General features: G+C 38.2%; 1 protein-coding gene across 2 annotated transcripts in view; it reads right to left on the bottom strand.

The window, feature by feature from the left end:
- timeout (circadian regulator timeout) overlaps positions 1-23,359 on the bottom strand; it is a 669,268-nt gene that overhangs the window by 520,524 nt on the left and 125,385 nt on the right. For both annotated transcript variants that reach the window (XM_073960207.1, XM_073960208.1), the window contains exon 7: positions 8,826-8,989. In XM_073960207.1, the coding sequence (XP_073816308.1) occupies positions 8,826-8,989 (164 nt within the window). The remainder of the gene's footprint in view (positions 1-8,825; positions 8,990-23,359) is intronic.

The raw sequence follows: 23,359 nt of genomic DNA, 5'->3' as shown, positions 1-23,359 counted from the left end.
CCTCTCATCTTTACATCTTCATCTTATTAGCACTGCACCATCAACTCATCATCTCCTATACTTCACTATCATCTCATCATCTCTACCCCATCATCCTCATCTCACCATAGCGCATCAACATCCTCACATCTTTAAATCATCATCAATAACCTATAGAGGATGAACACAATGGACCAACGGTCTCCGAGTGAAGCAGTCACCTATACTACTAGATGCCTGCCCATCCTTAAACCTAACCTATGTCCCTACTAAATTATGTGACCATGTAAAAATAATTCATGGAAAACGTTTCAAAATCATATTCCAATCGACATCCCTAATAGACACACCGGCTGGAAAAGCAACACAGACAACTTCAGCAAAGAAATGAATTTTCATCATCTAAGGATGATGGCAATAATAGGAACAACAACGATGATGATGATGAAGGTAAATAATCCAGCTGTAAATGAAGAGTCTTTGACAAAAAATCTCCTAATAAAATAATTTTATGCTAGAGCACGTCATAATATTATTAAGAATAATAAAAAAAAGTTCTCCATACAAGAACCAAGTAAAAATTGTTGAAATATTAGTACTCAAGTATGTACGGAAGAGGGAGAGGGAGAGAGAGTGAGGATGGGAATGTCAACTCAATTGATCCCCCTTTTATTTTCTTGTGTTCATTATGAAAATCAAATATGGCAGACATTTTTGGTATGAGAGGAAGAAGAAGTCAGTCAGTCGAAGGCAAATTAACTATTACTGCTGCATTCAACTAGCCATCACACTTTTAAATTGAACATTATTAGTCTACAATACCGGCGAGGGGACAAGAAGGACAATAAACTATTCATCAGAGTTCAAAAACACCAGACATTGACATCATCCATGGATGGATGGCTTAAGGAAGAATGTGGACAAACGCCAGAGATGGGGGACAGGGGGAGAGGAATATTTAAACAATCAGCAGGCACGTTCAGTAATATTCAACTGGCTATAGCTCACATTACCAGCCATAGTTCTAGGCCCCTTCTCACTCCCCCTCATCATCACCACCGTAACCGACCGTCGTCATCAATTCATCAGAAACCGTATATAATCCTATTATAAAAGAAAGTGGACACTAAAAGTCAAATACACACACACTCACTTAAAAACATCTTTCTCCACCTCGAAGAAGAAATTATCACCATTGTCATCGGCATGTACATACACATATGAGTTTTTTGTATGTATGAGTGTGTGATTAGTCGTCGGTCGGTATGCATACCACACTCATTTTTCCCTATCGTCGTGGATTCTAGGAAAGCAATTTGAAAAAAAAAAATTATCAAAACCTCAAACCATTTAAGGAAAATTTCTAGTGTTTTTTTCTCGTCATGCTTTGTCGACATCTTCGACTTGCTAAACAGTTCTCAATATAAACTCATAGCCTGGCACTGATAGACTTCATTTCTTCGGCCAATGTCCTTTAATAAGTCAGTATGTGTGGATATGTATAGCCTTATTGTTCTGACAAATATGTGATGGTATTTCTGTAGTTCATCTTTCTGTAGTGTCTCTGTTGATTTTTGCTAGTGTTAAAAACATGCATGTTCATGTTCATTTTATGCTATATCATATTCTATGATATACTTTTTAAGTACAATGGTGTGATGGGAAATTCGCTCGGTTCCAAGGGACTAACGACAATTTTTGTTACAAAATAGCCAGTTCTGTTGCCGTGAAAATTTGTTCTTGAAATAAATTTATTAAGTTTTCTATAATAAGTTCTAAGGAACTGGGGAAATGAAAATGTTTCTCTACAGAAAAAGTCAGTCCCAAGAGTTTGAGAATTTTTCTAAAAGGAGAAGTCTTTAAATAGGCTTTCAGAATTGTCTTCATGTGACTGACTCTCCTATGAAAGTGAGCATTTTTGTACACTCCGCGTTTAGACTAACGAGGGTATATACATTTTGATACAACCAAAAATGTGCCTCATCGAAATAACGGCTTTAGACCCAAAGTATGTTTGGATAAAATTCGTTTAACCCAATTTGGAGTTGATTTAGCCATGTCCGTACGTCTGCCTGGCTGACTGGTGCCCAAGATAACTCTCGAACGGATCAACCAATTCGAACCAAATTTTGGGTATCGTAATATTTTGTCCAAACTTAGTTTAACTTCGATGATGGACCATATCAGTCCACTCCTTTGGGGTGCCTCCCCGCAAAAGTTAAAAATTTTTCTATAAAATGGTTTGAACAATAACTCTCGAAGGGAGCAATCGATTTGGTCTAAACTTTGCACATTTTATTGTTCCTTCGAGATATAGATCGCGTTCAAATAACTCCCACGCAAAATTCGGATAGAGTGAGGTTTAAGAACTCCTCTCGGATCGTTTTAAATTTTTTCAGCAGACTCCCTTTACGACGGTAAATTTTTTTTCGAGCATCCACAAGTCCTGATATAATGACCTAAAAGCTCCAAGAAACCTTGACGTCACCAACTAAAATGGCAAATCCATAAGATTACTCTCGCAGGAACATTCTAATTGGTCCAAACTTTGCACATCGCCTCAGATCGTTTTGAGTTTTTCCAAAACGTTCTGACGAAAAAAGCATGCCTGTACCAACTAAACTGGGTAGTACGTAGGATAACCCTCAAAGGGAGAAACCGATATTGTCCAAACGTTCTACATCGTGTTATTTCCTGCAGCCTCGAATTATGTCCGACTATTGACTACATAGGATCACTCTTTCGGGTTCCTCCTACACAAAGATTGAAAAGGGTGCAGTTTAAGGACTCGTAAATTTTTGGTACCATGTTTGTATGCGGCCCTAGAAATTGAGAAATTGGTCCAAAAAAACAAAAACTTCTATAGATGTCAGAAGTATTGTGTTTGAATCTTTTCTTTACATCCGTGCCATTGCTGAAAAAATGAAAAATGTTTCTATAGAAAAAGGGACAGAGAATTCTGTCTATAGACAAAGTCAGTTAAAAGCGATTGAGATTTCTTTCTATAAGAAAGAAATGTCAATCTAAATGAACTGACAATTTATTCTTATCTGTCCATAGAAGCTCAGACTTTTCTATAAAACTAACTAAACTAAACTAAAATGTTTACTATAGGAAAGACATATTAGTCCTGAGAAACTGAGCATTTTTTCAATCTCTTCCAAGGATCTGCGAATTTCTTCTATACAAAAAAGACCGTCCGAAGCGAAAAAGAATTTTCTCTATAGAAAAAAATTGTCCCAAGCAATTGATATATATTTTTTTTTGTAGAGAAAATGCTGTCCCGTTTAACTAAGTATTTTAAATGAATTTTTTTTTCTGTAGAAAAGTGTGTCTTAAGGTACTGGGAATTTTGTCTATAGAAAAAGTCTGTCACAAAGAACTGATAATTTTTCTATAAAACCCTCAGTCCCACAAGACAGATAATTATGTTCTATAGCCTGTCTAAAGGAATTGATAACATTTTTTATGAAAAAAATCAGTCTCAGAGAATTATTTCTACGAAAAAAAGCCCCTACTGATTGAGAATTGTTTTCCATGGGAAGAACTTGTCAGTCCCAAGGAAGTGACAAAAATGTCTATAGAAAAAAGTCTACCTCAAGGTATTGAGAAGTTTGTCCATAAAAAACGGTTGAGATTTTTTTCTATAGGAAAGAAATGTAAGTCTCAGGCAACTGAGAATTAATTCTTTAGAGAAAAGTCTGTAAAAAAATCAAGTTCTCGAACAATAATCTCATTTGCGAAGACAACGATGAACCAAGGAGACCGCCACCCTGACCGTGACACCGAGATTATCAAAAAAGCTCAAATAGAAAACTTTTCAACTGACTTTGTGCGTGATCTTTTTTTATCGAATCAACTTATAATTAAGATTTTATCTAAACTTAGGTAAAAACTAATCAAAATAACATCAACGAAACTTCTCTACAAGTGGTGTCGCAAGACACACCGTCTGGACTAGGTTATAAAAAGCTTCATACCGTCGAGCTGATAAGAATCGGGGTGCACTCAATAATATAAAATAAGTCTCCCTTGTCTCTTCTGAGATGTTTGCGGAACAAAAACCAAGTAAAAAAGACTTAAGTTAGGCCGGGAACGAAGTTTTTATACCCTCCACCTATGAAATATTCTCAGCTAATATGGAATAATTAGATTTCTTTCTGTTGCTAAAGTGCCTGTGCCCACAATTTTAGAGGAAGAAGTTATTTGAACACATGGAACCCTAAGTGCCAAATCATAGCTAATTCAGCTGGAAAATATAGCTTAAACCGTTGATATGCCTGAAGTCAGGCGGTCCCGTTATATGGGGGATACAATAAAACGTAAACCTATGACCATAATTTTTTTGGTGGATAAGTTTCTTTACGAAATTATAATTCGGCCAGAAAATTTAGCTGAAACCGTCAAAATACTAGAAGTCGAGTGGTGCTGCTATATCGGCTGTTTTTTTGTTTTCTTTCTTTTACCAAAACGTGGATCGATAGAACCACTTTATAGGGTCGCAAAAAATATTTCCATGATGAATGACAAACTTAATACAATATACCCTCCATATTATGTTGGAGGATATACAAATATTTATTCCAGCCACGGGTCAGGTTCAAATATGAACTACATCGGTCCGCTGATTCGGTAGCTCCTTTCCAAAATTAACAAAAAATTCGAAGAATAAAGCTTGACCGGGCCATTCGATTTGGTTCCAAATTTGTTTCTCTTAATATTCCTTCCCGATCAGGTTCGAATATGGACTAAATCGGTCCTTTCCTTTGGGTACCTCCACAATAAAACAATTAGAAATTTTTCGAAATGCAGTTTATCGACATGTTTTGCATCGTTTTGAAATATTTTGCAATAGGTTGCCCTCGCGGTCCCTATTGCAGTGGTACATATTTTTTCGGGGGCAAGCCAATACTTCCTAGTTAATGGCCTAAAATTCTGAAAACCCCGTTTTTACCAATTAAAGTGCCTGATGAGCATGAAGGTAGCAATATGTGTGTTTGTGTGCAAGTTCATGCTTTTAGATATAATGGTCCAAAAGCAGTAAAAAATACTACGGTGATGATTGGCTGAAGACTGACATTGGTCTAACTTTTGCAAATCGTAATATTTCGCTGCTCGAAGATTTTTTATGCCCCCAGTTTCTGATAGCTACCACACAAAGGCCTAAAACTTTACGTTTAAAGTGTAATTTTTTAAAAAAACTAGGGATCTGTTCTTAGCTACTTTAAGTTCGCCGCTCATGTTTTTTGTTTTCTTTTTACAGTCACAATCTGACGGTTTATCTCTGTCGAAGCAAGCATAAAAATATACATTAGAAATATGTTTGGAGCCAAACAAATATTTGTTTGGGACTGGTTGGATCCAAACATATTATGTTTGGGTCCATACAAAATACAAATATCAGTTCATAACATATCTCAATTTTTTGTTTGTTTGTTGTTTATGGGTGGAGAGATGATTTTTTCAAAGAGCGTAACAACAGGGTTCTCGCATATTTTATAATAAAGAGAGCTGTATGTATGGTGCAATAGAAGGCGCAGAAGCGACGACGGTATGGTAAAAAAGTTTGTTTTTGCTATGATGGTGTATATGCGGCCAAACGCGTGTGTTTCGTTCTTTGTTGTTGCGACCAACGTTGCAAACGAAGAGGAAAAGAAAAAAGGTATAAATTAGTTTTGTTATCTTTGCCACAAAGTCGTCAGAGAGAAATTTGTTTCAGTTTCCTAAAGGTAATCGTTGAGTAAAGACGGTAAAGTGAGTGAATAAATCAGTGTTTTGTGTTTTCTTAAATAAATGGTGCTACTTAGTAAATTAAGAGCCCAATACATCTTATAATTGGGAATTTTATAATTGTGAATGGAAATATTTTTTGGACAAGGAAGAAATCGCTTTTAATATTGGTAATAACATTAATACATTTTTCATATACACCTAGACCTCGCTTTGCGTCGTTTAACTTTGCGTTGTTTTCGAAGTTGCGTCATTACTTAGTTAATAGCAATTTTCACTATGCGTCGTTCGATTTTCTATGTTGCGTTGTTTTAAGTTTGGGCGTCTATTTCTTTTATACTCTCCACCATAGTATTACTTACATAGCTGGCCCATTACAGAACATTTGTTCCATAGGCCGAACTAAGAAAAGATCTCCATTTCTCTCTTTTTGTTGCTTCGCACTCTGGAATACCGCGCCATCCATTCCTTGGCCTGCCAATTCTGCGTTCACCGCCAAGCGGTTCGTATTTATACGCCTTTTTAGCGGGTTCATCATCGCTCATTCTTATGATATGGCCTAGCCAACGTAATCTGCATCTCGATGCGTTTAACAATATTGATGTTGTCGTATAGCAGATACAGCTCGTGGTTCATGCGACGTCGATATTCACCGTCAACGCAGATTGTTCCGTAAATCTTTCGAAGAATTTTTCTCTCAAACACACCAAGCACTGTCATGTCTGCTTGCGCAAGTACCCAGGCTTCGGAGCCATACATCAGCACGGGTAGTATCAGTGTTTTGCAAAGCGTTATTTTTGTTTGACGAGATGTGGTTTTGTTTTTAAACTGCTTACTTAAACCAAAGTAGCATCTGTTGGCCAATACAATTCATCTTTTTATTTCACAACTGATGCCGTTTGTTGTGTTTACGGAGGTGCCGAGGTAGACGAAGTCTTTTACTGCCTCAATATTATAGGAACCAACTTCCACAGTCGGTCCGAGCTCAATGGACGCATTGCGCGTCGACACCATCAACTTGGTCTTCTCACCGTTTACCGCCAGACCCACTTTAGCAGATTCTCCTTCGACCTTCATAAATGTGTCAGTTACTTCTTTTACTGATCGGCCCATGATGTCTATATCATCAGCATAAGCAAGTAACATGTGACTATTGGTGTAGATTGTGTCACTTCTTTTGACGTTTGCCTCTCGTATAACCTTTTCCAACAGGATGTTGAAGAGATCACACGAAAGGCTGTCTCCTTGTCTGAAACCTCTTTTGGTACCAAACTCTTCGGAAAGGTTCTTTCCTATTTTAACTGAGGACCTCGTGTCAGTTAAAGTCATTTTACAAAGCCGGATGAGCTTTGCGGGGATACCAAATTTAGACATGGCTTGGAATACCTTTGAACGCAGCGGGCTGTCGAAGGCTGCTTTATAATCGACAAAATGGTGGTAGGTGTCGATCTGCATCTCTTGGGTCTTCTCCAGGATTTGCTGCAGGGTAAATATCTGGTCAATGGTGGACTTGCCAGGTCCATTTATGGTCCAATTATCTCGTTGACCATAGGCTTTAGTCGTTCGCACAATATCCCTGACACGATATTGTAGGCAATAGGGAGTAGACTTATGCCCCTATAGTTAGAGCATACAGTCTTATCTCCCTTCTTGTGGACGGGGCACAGGTTACTCAGGTTCCAATCGTCGGGTACTCGTTCTTCCTGCCAGATGGTGCTAACTAGCTGATGAATACACCTTATCAGCGTGTCGCCTCCGGTTTTGAACAGCTCGGCTGGTAAGCCATCGGCTACTGCTGCCTTATTATTCTTCAGCCGATTTATTGCTGTCTTTACCTCATCTTGGCTGGGCGGTATACATTCAATACCATCTTTTGGGATTGGGACTGTGGTATCTTCGTCGTCTTCGCTGCTATTGGATACCAACAGTTTTGAAAAATGTTCTTTCCATATCCTGAGTACACTTTCTGTATCAGTTACCAAATTACCTTGCTGGTCTCTACAGGAGGATGTGCCTGTACCAAAGCCATCAGTTTGATGCTTGACTCTGTGGTAGAATTTTTCATTCACTGGAGTGAAGCTGGATGTCAGATGTTTTAGTCTCCGACTAACTACAAATCCGCAACCAAACTGAAATTTACAGATATGTGTACTTGGTCTAGTTGTTCAAGGAATTTATCGACCTAAAATTGTGGGCATAAGAAAAATAGTGTTTTTTACCCTGGAACCTATCTCCGAACATTACATGGTTTTCCGAAGAAAATCTTATTTCGCTTTGCGTCGTTTCACTTTGAGTCGTGTTTTTGGAACGTATCAACGACGCTAAGCGAGGTCTTGGTGTACATGTATATATTTTAAATATGGATGTAGCTGTTTCATTTGATTTCAAATGACGATTTTCCGTTGATGATTTCAGTTTGGAGGAGAATGTGTTTTATTTTACAATTAGCGAGAACCGTTCAACGATTTTTCTATATTTTATAATTAATAGTTTTTATTTGTTTTTCTTTCTAAAGGTGTGGACCTATTTCTTTTATTTGGAATTTTGTATGTATCTACGCGTCTGTTGTTGCTTTTGCGGTTGATATTTCTATACATTTCAATAAAAGAAAAACCGCCACCATTTATAAATTTGTGTATGTCGGAGTAAGGCAGTGGGTCTCCCGTGAGCATAAGTTTACTCTCGGTCACCACCAGTTAGAGTCTACACAGGTTGTGAGGGAAAGTAAATTAACGCTCACGGGAGACACGCTGTCTTACTCTGGTGTATGTGGTTTTGTGGATTTTGGGTTTGTATTAATATTTCATCTAAACAAATATTTGTTTGCACCCAAACATATATTTGTTTGCAGGAACCACAAAATATGTTCTGTTTGGGACTGTTGCAAACATATATATATGTTTGCTGCAAAATATGCTTCGGACAAATGTTAGATTTTTGATTCGTTTCTATATACAAAATTCTTTCCTGACAATTGAGATTTTTTCTTAAAAAATGCAAAAACTTATCCTTTTTGCTTAAAATATGTCTCGCCAAAATTATTATTACTTACATACTAACCTTATAACTACATATGAAAATGTGTGTGTGTTTATGTATGTGTGTATCGTACTTACTTGGTACTGTGAGTCTCATTGTAGTTCATTAACAAATGCAATATCGTCTCCCGATATTCCAGGACATAGCAGACATTGTTCAATAACATATCGAATAGGGCAGCGGCATTGTCATCTTTGAGTTTCTGCAATGCCAGCATACTGTGGAGCAATTCACGGAATGTCTTTAATTAAGGACATATGCAAAGAGGAAGAAAGGAAGAAAGAAAATACAGAGGATTAATACTCAGACGCCAGTAAAGGAAAACTACACAAAAGCACTATAAGAGAAAGGCAGCAGCAGCAACAACAAGAATCACATCGTCATACATACATACGGCTGAAACAAATGATGAAAAAATTAAAAAAAAAACCCAGCACATGAATGGCACGGCGGCGGCAGTGGCTATGTTGAAAACTTGATAATGTTCCAAAAGAATCAACATTCACATATCATCCATCCATTCCCTCCTCGTTCATTGTATACAAAAAATAGAATGAAAAAAAGTATAAAAGCCCGACAAGAATTGGTGGCCAAGGATGAGGTCGTTGATAGCTGGCTTTTCAACCGACCATCCAGCCAGTCATTGCAAAGTCAAATCTATGAAAAGAAAGAAACCGGCACAAAATGCTTGTTGGTCTTTACAAAACATTGATGTCCAATTACTGGAAGGACAAACGGCATAAGCGGCGGTATGTTATGAAAGGAAAATCATGAAATTCTCTCACAAAGAACAAAACAAAAAAAAACGTAAAAAAGAAACACAACGAAGGCAAAAGACGATGAAATCAATTGAACTTTTGTTGAAAATGTGAAGGAAAATTCAGTTTTGAATAGCCGAACAACAAAAAGGTTAAGAAGGAAACTCTGTTGAAATGAATAAAATGTCATTATTTGTAATGTCAAAAATCACTGAATATCTGATGTGATATTGTTTTCGGTAAAAGGCTACAAAAGAATGGGAAAATGTCAATATTTAAAACATTATTTTAAACAATACCTCAAAAATAATTTAAAAGTCGCTGATATTTTTTGGATGAGTATGTTTGAATGTCCCACTATGTTGATGTGAGGAAATGCTTTGCTTGATATGTTGGTTGTTGTAATATTACGCTTGTAAGTCAGTTTTTTCTGCATAATCTGGGTCTATCTACAGTTTTAAAAAGGCAACTGATAAGATGGGCTGTAACCGCAGAGCTACTGGAGTTAGTTGAGAAGGTTTTACAGGATGGTAGAAAATGAGCAGTGTGTCGTTTTGGCCTGTGCCGCTTGCTGATCAGATGTTTTGCACGGTTTAATCGATCCTTGAATTTGGTCAGCTGAACCATACCTAGCGTAGTTAAGCCAAAACTACTCTGGTTTTCGTGTGGGGCGTTCTCCTGCGACTGTATGAGTGTGAATGCTATTTAAACCTGCTTGATAGGCTCGTTGATCAACGGTTCTCCCTTGTAACGTTGGACCTCTCTATCTAGATCATTAAGATCCATTCTTTCATACCTGGGTAGGGAGACTGTGTACTTTCCACCATATACTGGTTAGGTTCTCACGGTAACACACGAACTGCAACGAGAGAATGCCATTGGGTAGATGGTCCATATTTTCCCTAAGTGCTACCGGGTAGGGACTTGAGGACCATGTTCCTACATCTCAGCATATTTAGATAGCGGTGGCGTGGGCGGACGACGTGAACCTGTTGTCGAATGTGATCCATAGAATCTTGGGGTAGTTGGTGGTCGGAATTCTGCTACCATCGACCACGACATTCAACTATTCTCTACAATCCATCTCGTAAACAGATTGACCGTAGACTAAGTGACAGATATTTGCATATTCCTCGAGCGGAAAAAGGTTGTAAGATCGATCAAATATGAGTTTAAACTTTGAAAAATGACATTAGGGGAGAGAACTCACTGTTTCACGCTACGGGTCCGCGACTTCATGTTCCTGAATTCCGCGTACGACTGGCATCAACACATATAATAATAACAAATAAGAACGGCGTTAAGCCAGGCCGAACCTGTTGTACCCTCCAACACGATTTGTATTTCGTTTATGAAGAATACTAAATACCAAATTTCAGCAATTTCGGTACAACAATGTGCTAACCTTCCGAAATTCGGGAGGTACTGTTCCATGGGTGCTGTATCAAAACGTCGATCTATGCCTGCAAATTTCCGGCAGAAAGTTTTTAGACTCAAAGAAGACTAAATACCAAGAGGTACGCTTCTATGGGGGATATAGAAACACGCGGACATATCCTGATAATTCTCTTCTGGAATATTTTATAGGTGGGATATTGGCGTTACAATTTCCAGAATTACGAAAATCGGGAGGTACCGTTATGGGGGCTATTCGAAACGTGGACCTATACCGACGATTTTTTGTCACAAAGGCTTTTATCTCCAACAAAGACTGTTGCTGTTGTAGCCAAAACCTTAAAAAAACCGATAATCGGGAGGTACCGTCCTATGGCGGCTATATGAAGGCATGGACCTATACATATATGAAGGCGTGGACCTATTACTGGCAGGAAGTTGTATAGCCCCAACGAAAACTAGGTAACAAATTTCGGCAATTTCGGTGTGATAATCAGGCTGGGTGCCACCGGGGTGCAATGCAATTCGCTGCCCCCTGGCAAGTCCATACATCCTGAGCAAATATCTCGAAAGTTGTAGAAAATCCCTATGGCACCATGTGTAGTGGCTGGATAACACTCGAATTGATCAACGGATTTGGTTCAAAATTTGATCTTCGTAAAATTTCGAGCAAGCTTAGTTTAAGGTCGAATATAGCCATTATCGGTCCACTCCTACCGGTACCTCCCCCTTAAATGTACAAAACATTGTACCAAAATTAAAAGCACGATTATATTAAACCGTGCAACCGATTTGGTCCGAGCTTTGGATCCCTTATCCCGATATTCTATTTTTCGTGGGCAAGTCCATGCTACCAGACATAGTGGTCCAAAACCCCTGACTAACTGAAATGACCGCTGGGCGTGATGTCTATCGAAAAGAAAAGACTCTCAAAATAAAATCCACTTCCAAAATGGACTATGTCGATCCATTCTTTCAGGTACCTATTCCGCAACACTTTTGAACTTAAATCCAAATTTGTATATTATTTTCGGCTAGTTCATACGTCCAAAAAGGGCGATAAAAATTCTGCGGCCACCAACTATGGCTCTTAAAGAGAGTCCTCAATTTTGTCGAATCTTTGCACATCCTAATTGCTCTTCCAAACTCACTTTAAATGCGAAGATGTACTATATTGGTCCACTTCTTTCGGATGTATGTTTGTCCTTCTGCTCAATCTGGGTCTCTCTCCAGTTCCAGGTAAGTGACTGCTTCAAAGGAATGTAACCGCAGATCCACTGGAGTTAGATGAGTCGGTTTGGCAGGGCAGTTGAAAAGGTGCAGTGTGTCGTGCGTGTCCATGCCGCAAACTAGGCAGATGTTTAGCCCGGCACTATGGATGTCCACCAAAACTAATCTTTGCCGTGGCAGCTGACGCTCCTCAACTGCGATAGATGGGGGATGTACTTCGCAATATATGTATTTGTTTATGGCCTTAGCAACTGCGTCCAATATGAATGCTATTCAAACCTGACCCCCTCTCTAGAGCGTGAATATGCTTCTTCATATGCATGGGTGTGTGGGACCTAGCGGGGTTTGCACTTCTTGTTCCTGAAGTCCACTTACGACTGGCGTCCACATATATAATTGATTATCCAACGTTTCAGACTTGCCCGGAGTGTTGTTCGCTCAATGTCCTCAAACAGCGTTGAGTGCCTCACAGTATCAAAGGCTTTTATTAAGTTAAGCGCACCCATCACTGTTCTATCACACGGCCTTTCCTGGTTGAGTCCTCAGCAAATATATGTGGAGATGACGTGCAGCGCTGTTGCCGTGCTGTGCTGCTTACGGAATACATGCTGATGATCGGCAACTAGATTACTACTTCTGACGCTGGCCTCAATAGTCTTTGTTACAGGTAACAAAAACGAAATCGGCCTGTAGGATTCACTTTTCCTGGCATCCCTGCCTGGCTTCAGTAGCGGGACCATCCTGCCCATTTTCCAGACTTCGGGAATAATGCGGTTAAGAACCTTAGTGACATACTCCACTCCCGGCTCATCCAGCTGTTTCAGCATTACCATGGAGATTCTTTCAGGGTCCAACGCTTTGGATGATTTAACGTTCATGATGGAATTCACAACATCATTCATTGTAAACTGTGGTGGTTCATCTTCGGCAGAAAGAGATCTGATGCGACGTATTACTCTTCTCTTCGTCCGGTCACTCGCGGGGTGCTCGACAAACTGTCGATTGAAATAAACTGCGCACCTCTTCGGGTCAGTCAACGTAACGTCGCCAAACGTGACCGAGGTCCTATCTTCCCTCCTTCCGGCGTTCAAGAGTGACTCAACCGTTGCCCACAATTCACTTAAACCGGCACCAATATTGCAACTCTTCAGATGATTTAACCACTTGTTCCGCTTATGCACGCGGACCAGCCTGTTAACTTCCAGTGTCCGCTGTCTGACTCGGGTAATTGGGGTTGGCTCGACGAGGCTCATCACGCTCCTTTGCTAATCCCGTCGCTTCTGCTGGGAAGTTTGGTCTTACTTCCGGTATTCGGTCTTACATTCCGGTGATGATCTCTGTCGGAACGTCTTTTCCGATACCCGAACATCAGAATTATTGGGCAGTTCTCTGAAGCGGTTATTGGGAACTCTCTGAAACCCGGCAAATCAGCTTTCTTATGATCGACAAATGTGCGGCGGTCAGACATGAGGAAATCGGGTGGTCTGCTAATGGAGACAATTATGGGGAGATGGTCTGATCCAAGGGAAATGACGGGTTGTCAGGTTACTTCGTTTGTCAGACCAGGTGACAGGATGGTTATGTCTGGCGAACTGTGACACTCTCTTCTAATTGTGGTAGGACCGTCGTCATTGACCGAGCAAAACGTAAAGCTATCAATCTGCACAGTCAGTCGTTTCGAGGGCCGAATGCCACATCCCATGATGCGCATTAAAGTCCCCCAAGACCATACGATTATGGCCTTCCAAAAGCTTGCTAATGTCAGGCTTGTAATCTGAGATACAGCTATTTCTCGGCGGAACGTATACGCTCAGCAACTATATCAGAGGGATTATGAATGTAAACTCCCCGCGAGTTTTGTCTTTCTGCCGTTTCAAGGAAAAAGTGAGAAAAACTCACGGGGAGTTGATATTCATAATTGGACTGTATATTACCAGTTCCACACCTGACTACTACCCCCATACTTTCCATGTACGGGTCATTAGAGTCAGGCTCAAGCGAGATAGGTCTGTATTGAACATACAGGTGCAAAAGGAAAGCTATTCCCCCACCTCGACTTCTGGTGCATTCCTTCCTCAATACATTGTAACCATCACAACATTGTAATCATCACAACGCTGTAAGCTGCAGTTGTTGCTGAGCTTGGTTTCTTGCACCGCCGCAACGTTCATCTTCTTCCGTTTCATGAAATCCACTATTTCCGAAATCTTAGCTCGGAGTCCAATGCAATTAAATTGCCAAAAATATGTATTTTCTGGGATTGGAACAACAATGGCTGGTGTTAAATGCTGCACGTGTGGTTGCTGTTGAGGGGACTGGGAGGGATTTTCCTAATGACGAAGACGTCTCACTGGTGGCTGTGTTCGCGCACCATGCAGCAACAAAGTCCCTGTCGTAGTCCCTCGCGTGGACAAGTCCAGAGCAACCCCTTAGATGCACCCACTCCTGACATCTATTGCATATTACCGAAGATTGGATATGTGTGAAGATGCGGTTGTGACAAGCCGAGCACAAATGTATTGGTCCTGACCAAAGGAATCCAGAGCAGGAATTCCGAGATATGCTGCTCCCACAACACAAAAAAACAAATGCAAACACATGTACACTGAGGTGGCAGCCGCAGGCCGGAAAGCAAATGTTGTGTTGTACCGGGTCAATCCGGTACGAGAGGACCCGCTGCCGTGGGATTGTCGGAACCTTTAATGGGTGAAAATGTATTAAAATCAATATGGGAATACCTTAAACGGCAGTCAGTCTTCTAATTGAATCTTCAACAATTACAACACATAATAAACATTTTTGGCGCATTTCGATGAATACCGTTAAATGTTGAATAAGTTACAAATACAATACAACATTTTTATGGCTGAAAAAATAACGCTCTCGCATACATACCTCACATGTTAAAGCCATTCTTCAAAGAACACACAAAAACATGGTAATATTCAAATATGCCCGATGAAAATAGGTCACTTGTTTTGCAAAATAAGAATTACAACAGTTGATGGCTGAATTGGTTGTTGCTGATGCTGCAGCTGTCGCTGATGTTCCTGTTGCTGTTCATCACAACAAGTAGTAGAAGAAGAATGAATGATGTCAGTTTTCAGTTTCGATAAAATGTTGCACATATCAGTAAAAGTGTTTTTGCTGCTGTTCCGTCGTCGTTTTTTTTTTTAATTTTTGTAAAATTGTTGTTCTTTACAAGTATTTCGTGTTGAATTCCAGCAATTGTTGTAAATGTAGCCTTTTGAAGTCTTACGTGCATGTTTGAACATGATTAATTTTTATACAAGCTGATTCACTTGATGCTACTTCGTATTTTTTGTGCTTTGAAATACTTGAAACCATTTCTTTTCGTTTTTTTTTTTCATTTTTTAGTTTTTCATTTCCATTTAAACTGCATTGCTTCGGCGATACGTAGGAACTGTGATGATGATGATGCGGATGGTGCTGCTGAGCCATCAGCTCTGTTTGATGCAGCAACACGTAAAAGCAATGAAGTGTAAAAACATCAGCTTTCTATGTAATATGCTACCAAACAGAGAGAACAGAGTGAGAGCTTAGTTTTACTTTTACATCCGTTTCCTTAAATGAAATAAACCCACCCCCTACTTCTTCCGGCGACAATGCTGTGCCACGCCATACCATGAATGTTATGTAACTGGCATTCCGTTGCATGCAACACGTGACTTTGACTTTTGTTTTTCACTTTGGTCTCTGCACATCCGCTGAAACAGTTGTTACTTGTTTTATATAAACAACACACACTCACACATATGCACGTATAAACTCATGAAACACATGTTATGATGTTGTAATCCCCCAAAACAGAAACAGAAAGTTTGCTGCATCCGTCCACATTTCAAGGGACTAATAAAACAAAACTCTGTCAAAAGAAATATGGTTGAGCAGTCAAAATTGTGCCTCTGATGTGCAATACATTAAGCATGTATTATAGTTAAGAAGTTGTGAGAACAGTACACCCAGGAATCAGCTAAACAACATACTGTATATATAGCAAATTTCAGAAGGTTAAAGCTGGACCCAATTATTCAATAGACCTTCTGTTATTTGAGGCAGTGAACTACGCATTCCTATCGACAAATACCCTACATCATAGTTTTGCCCTACACCACTAGGAGTGGAGAGTATTATAAGTTGGCTTTGGCTTAAAAGTTTGTAACACATCGAAATAATCAGCCTTATTCTGAATGTAAACTCCCCGTGAATTTTGTCGCTCTGCCGTTTCAACTTATAGGAGAGAGTGACAAAACTCACGGGGAATTTACGTTCAGTAAGGTTAAAAATGTATACACCAAATTGATGACTCGGCCGTGCATCTACACCTAGTAATAGCGCTACAGGTTGCAATGTTGAGGGCTATATCAAAGTGTGGAACTTGGAAAAATGTTGTAACTGCAGGGAACCTCAAATGTCAAATTAGAGGTAGTTATGTCAAAAAATATAGCTAAAACCCTCAAAATACCGAAAATCGGGAGGTACCGTTAAATGGCATGACGATTTTTAGTGAAGAAGTTTCGTGACCACTGAGAACCTCAAATATCAAATTACAGCTAGATCGGTTAACCATTTTAGCTAAAATCTTCAAAATACCGAAAAACTGGAGGCACCGTTATATGGGGGCTACATCAAAACAGGATGGAGAAGTTTCGCGACTACAGAGAACCTCAAATATCAAGTCCTCAAAATACCGAAAATTTTGAGGTACTTATATGGGGGCAATATCAAAACAGAGACCTATGTTGACGATTTTTGGTGGAGAAGTTTCGCGTCCACAGACAGCCATGAATGCCCAAATACAGCAAGATCGGTTAAACATTTTAGCTAAAATCCTAAAAATACCGAAAATCGGGAGGTACCGTTATATGGGGGCTATATTAAAACAAGGACCTATGTTGAAGATTTTTGGTGAAGTTTCGCGGCCACAGAGAACCTCAAATGACAAATTACAACTAGTTCGGTTAAAAATTTTAGCTAAAACCCTCAAAATACCGAAAATCGGAAGGTACCGTTATATGGGGCTATATCAATGTAGGGACCTATGTTGACGATTTTTAGTGGAGAACCTGAAATGTCAAACTACAGCTGGTTCGGTTAAAAATTGTAGCTAAAATCCTCAAAATACCGAAACCCGTCATACGGGAGCTATACCAAAACATGGGCCGATAGCCAGTATCTTTTTAGAACTTTAAGAACATTACGCCGAACTCCCGAGGGTGTTTGTTTATTCACCTACTGATGGCTTAAGTGTATGTCCACCAGGGCATGTGGCTATTACTCGCCCCTCTTTTCAACCTAACCTATTACGCCGAACTAGGACTTACCCACGAAACAAGTTGTAGCGTTGTAATCTGGATCTTGCTTTTGCTTTTATCCTTAAGCTACTTTTTATTTAATTCCTTTTCAATTAATACAAAATATATATAATAAGCCCAATCATGAATATTCTTGCGGAATGCAGTTCTCGCGGAATAGATATTTCTCGAGAGAACATTCCTCCTATCATGAATAATGTGAGAAAGATAACACTGTGCAACATTTTTAAGGTGATATTGTGCAAACAATTCGAACTGAGGATTTTTTGAAAGTACAGACCCAAACGACAAGAAATTCGGGGCTATATCTCTGAAACCAATGCGAATCTTCTTCCGACCTCTGAAGCAAATTTGTAGATAAGGACAAGAATAAAATATATGGAAAAATACTGAACTCCAAAAAGTACATTTAATGCCTCAAATTTCAAAATATATGCATAAATTCCACAATTTTTTTACATTTCGCACCGTATCTCCAAAACCGTTAATTTTTTCTGAAGATTTTCTTTTGGAAAAATATTCCCTAGAGTGTAATACACAACTCTTCACAACATGTCATTGTTGTAAAATGCCTCTATGGCATTGTTTTCAGTACATTTTTCAACGACGATTTAATAAAAATGTCAATAATGTAGTGAAATCCGAAATGCGAGTATAAACTGTTGGTGTGAACTGTGTTTGAAATAGGTGTTGTAAAAGATATGATGTAAAATACGGCTGAAACAACATGAAGTAAGTATTTTAGAGTTTCAGAATGTTCTAAAGAATTGTTGAGAACTTTATTTGGAAGATTTTTGCAAAAGGTTACTTGGTTCAACTCGCAATAGTTTAGCCGATACTAAGCAGAATTTCAGCAATTATGTAAAATTTTCTATATTTTATAGATTTTGATGCCCTAGATGGAGTTTTCCTTATGTGGTTTCTTCAAAAGATAAGTTCTACTAGTTTAGGACTACAATATTGCTAATGACAGCAAGGCCAAATTCCTATTAGTTTCTGAGATAAAGGCCTGATAAATGCAAAAAAGTGTAGATTTAGATGAGGCCACAAAATCCGAACTGGATCTGACAGGACAAAACCCAACTAGGTTTTTGTAGTCTAAATATGTACTTTAAAAAATCCATACTAGAAGCTGTTTGCATTTTTAGTGTTGCATAGTGTTATATGCCAAAAATATAATTCTATGTTATTTTAGTTGACATATTTCCTAGCGTACTACATGTAGAACGTTCGGCACTTGTGTATAAAAAATAAAAATATTATGTTTACAGATTTTTATCATTAAATGAGATAATAATTGCCTTAGAAGAAATATTTGAACAGTTTTTGCACGATTTTTATGACATCGCAATTGTGCGCGCCGAAGGTGTGAATACGAGGGCTACTAGATATGGTTCTGGTCTAGGCAATATCGTCCAAAAATGGTCGTTTAGCCCGAAAACATTGATGTCGTGCAAGAACTAATAATAAAAAATCATGATGTGATATACGGTGAGATAGAGGCATTTTTTGCACCAGCATACATGCAATATTGTATGAACACCTGTCCGTAAAAAAGGTTTGTAATCGTTGGAACCTCCACAATGCACAGTGTCCGATTTTCCGAAAAACCTGGCCAAAACTCTAAAAATAAATAGATTTTGCCCTAACCTTTGGTTCTTATGTTTTTCCGGCCGCTGATTACATTTTTGATATTATTTAACCCTCAGGCGGTCATTTAAGGGGCCTTTTTGGTCCCTCCTCCTATAAAATGTGATCTTATCGGATCAAAATATTCTACAAATTTGTTCGCCATCAATTTTTACTATTGTTTACTAGAATACACCAAAACTCTATACCTTACCTAAACTCCAGAAATATGCAAAATTATAAACACATTTTAGGGTTAAGGGCGTACTTCATGTGAGTTTTGACAAAATTGTCATACAAAGCATCATTTTAGAAGAATGCCGTCAAAGACTTAAATGTTCTCTGCTAAATTTCACTTCAATTACCAAAGAAAAGAAATCTCTAATTGCATTACATACCAAGAAAATATCAGTATCAATTTTGCCAAAAAACCAAGAAACTAAAATAGGGTTGCAAGCTTCCACCATTTCTACAGTTTTGGAAATATTTGAGTTAAGATCACTTGGATTCCTTGCACTTTAGGTGTATAATGTCTTTGGTAACTATACTGACAAGAATGCGAGGAATATTTTTCTTAAAAAAATTAACCCTCGTGCGAGTCATAAAAGGGGTCCTTTTGGTCCCTTTTTCCACAAATCTTTAAAATCTCCTATAAAATGTGATCGGATCAGACCAAAATATTCTAGAAATTTGTTCGCCATAAAATTTTACTATAGGTCTTAGAATATACCAAAACTCCAAAAACCAAAAATTATACCCAAACGCCAGAAAGTGACCCTATACTATATTCTGACATTCTGAATGAAAGAAAATCTGTACATACCTGCAAGACAAAATATCACATAAAAACAAAAAGTGCAAATATGTGCAGGATTTTTCGATGGAAATTGGTAAAAAAAACCCTTCCTTTTTTATGAAATGATAAATTACACGGCCCAACTCAATCTTACTCACAACTATTTTCATAATTTATTGTGAAAATTGATCTTGAAAAAAATTAACAAGTACGGACATGAATTATTAAAGAACGCACAATTCATTGGCGACACTGAACATCTTAAATACGTTTCACATACCTTTCATTACAATTACAAAAAGAAAATATTTTATAACCGTTGTTTATTTTGCATATTATCATAGATTTATAAACAACTTAAATATTGAAAAGAAAAAAATCCAAATAGGGTCACTTCGACCTGCTTTTATACCCACTTATTAAACAAGAAATGTTTAATGAACAATATCTGACCCTTTTTAGTGTAAATTGATAAATTTTTTTCGATTTTTGGCCAGGTTTTGTGGAAAATCGGACACTGTGCAATGTGGCAATGGCTCAACAAATTGTTGCAAGGAAATGTTGAAAAAATACGATAGCGGTGCTTCACAAGAAGTTTATACGATCGTCACAGGTGAAGAATCATGGATATATGCGTATGAGCCCGAAACAAAACAGCAATCGACCATGGGGTTTTCGAAGACGAGTCGAATCCAACTATAGTTGTTCATTGAAGAAGCTCTGCGAAAACGTCAGCTGTTTCTGCAGCTAAACAAATCATATAGCGACTATGCGGCTTGAAAAACGTAGGACGATAAATTCTGAGTGGTACACCACAATTTGTTTGATGTCTTCGGAAACGAACAAGAAAAGTCAAATCATTGTACACCATGACAAAGTGAGCTCTTACACATCGATTCAAACCAACACATTTTTGACTGGAATTGATGGGTCATCCGCCGTATAACCCTGACTTGGAACCCAATGTCTTCATTTGATTCCCGCACATTAAGAAAAAAAGGCATGGTCAACGATTTTCGACGCCAGAAGATGCAGTTGAAGCATTCAAAAACCATGTTTTGGAGATGTCTCATCCGGAGTGGAAAAAATGCTTGAACAATTGGTTTGAACGCTGGCAAAGGTGTATAAATCATGATGGAGAATACTTTAGAAAACAACAAAACTATTTTTGATGATAAATATTCGCGTTTTCATTATTAGCCCAGAAACTTTTTTAGAAGCCCTCCTGATTACATTATAGATAAAGATCCTGGAGTAGGTGAAACGAATTTAAAAAATGTATCTCCCCCTTTATTAAATGTTGAAGCAGATTTTTTTCGAAATCTTTTATTGCACTATACCAGATCGCGGTGACGAGATTGCACTTCCGTTACCTTAGCAACACTGAAAATGCAAACAACTTCTAGTATGCATTTTTTGAAAGTATATATTTAGACTACAAAAACCCTAATAGGGTTTTGTCCTGTTAGATCCAGTTCGGATTTTATGGCCTCATCTAAACCTGGCTAAATCTACACTTTTTTGCATTTATCAGGCCTTTAACTCAGAAACGAATAGGAATTTGGCCTTGCAATATTGTAGCCATAAACTAGTAGAACTTATTTTTTGAAAAAACCACATAAGAGAAACTCTATCTAGGGCGTCAAAATCTATAAAATATAGAAAATTGTACATAATTGCTGAAATTCTGGTCAGTATCGGCTAAACTATTGGGAGTTAAACCAAGTAACCTTTCACAAAAATCTTCCAAATAAAGTTCTCAACAATTCTTCAGAACATTCTGAAACTCTAAAATGCTTACCTCATGTTGTTTCAGCTGTATTTTGCACGTATTTCAAACACAGTTCACACCAACAGTTTATTCTCACATTTCGGATTTCACTACATTATTGACATTTTTATTAAATCGTCGTCGAAAAATTTACTGAAAACAATGGCATAGAGGCATTTTACAACAATGACATGTTCTGAAGAGTTGTGTATTACATTCCAGGGAATATTTTTCCAACAGAACATATTCAGAAAAGATTAACGGTTTTGGAGATATGGTGCGAAATGTATAAAAATTGTGGGATTTTTGCATTTATTTTAAAATTTGAGGCGATAAATGTAGTTTTTCGAGTTCATTATATCTCCAAATATTTTATTCTTGTCCTTATCTACAAATTTGCTTCAGAGGTCAGAAGAAGATTCGTATTGGTTTCAGAGATATAGCCCCGAATTCCTTTAAAAACTCAATATTTAACCATTTTTAGATGGGGCCATAAAATCCGAGCTGGATCTGACACAACAAAACCCAACTAGGGTTTCTTGTCGTTTAGGTCTGTACTTTCAAAAATCCTCAGTTCGAATTGTTTGCACAAGAGCACCTTAAGAATGTGGCACAGTGTTATTGTAACAGATCTTGCTTTGATCTTCTCACTGACGGCTTGATACGTCGGTGAAAAGAGCGAAGCAAAATCTGGAAGACACCGATGCACAGTGGATCCACTTGTATGGAGAAAGTGGCCAAAAATATTTAGAGTGTAAAAATCAAGCCAATGCGCCGGATACATCTTTGTGCTGCTGCGAAGAGTGTTTTAAGAAACCACGAGCGTAACATTCTCCACCCTTTCCCCTCTGGAGGGGGTATACTGTGAGAATTGTTTTATGCTGTTAATACAAAATGACATGAACAAAGGTCCCGATTATCTTATGATGCAAAAATAGGCTTGGGGAAACAAAACAACCTCCAAAACAACATAAAATCCAACCAATTTAGCGGGTTTAAAACAAATCAACATTTTTGTCTGAAAATTGGTAACATTTTAAATATAGATCTTATAGCGTTATTCCTGGAAGGCACGTACCGCCAACGTAAGACAAATTTGGAAGAAGATTTCTTCATCTTGCCACTGATGCCAATTATGTTAATGTACGTGGTCAGATAACAGAGTTATACGTTAATATATCCATAGAAACCCTATTCAAAGGCAGCTTTAGTCAGCGCCCACCGTTTATAGTCTGGCACTAGATGGCAGCTGATTTTAATACTGAATAATCTTAAACCGATGACCTACGTTGGAAAATTATTCCCGAGGTGGGCACTGGTGGGCATCATGACTAAACTCTTAGGTCAAATTTAAGTATATGATCGAATTGGCATTACAAACTACACTAAGATAATATGCAGCTAACTAGAATTCCACAACACGCTAAAACACTATTTTTAATGAAAATTAAACTATTACCACCTCCTTCAAAATCCACTATAATATTTTCCTATACGTATTGGTTTCGCGATGTTTTTAATATATTTACTTGCACTTAAAATATAGGTTGTACTCACAACAAAGAATATTAGTCAAATGTTCCGACTTTTGAAGCTATTCTTAAGAAGATCGCGTTCGAATGAAACAAAAACTAATATATTTGTAAAAAGGTCCATGTCATAGCTGTCAGAGTTGCCAGCTGTTGTACCAAAATTT

Source organism: Musca autumnalis, unplaced genomic scaffold (assembly GCF_047663935.1).
Source record: "Musca autumnalis isolate F117 unplaced genomic scaffold, ASM4766393v1 scaffold_1, whole genome shotgun sequence".
NCBI lineage: Eukaryota > Metazoa > Arthropoda > Insecta > Diptera > Muscidae > Musca > Musca autumnalis.
Note: the sequence above shows the minus strand (reverse complement) of the source record. Positions and strands in the feature narration are given on the sequence as shown.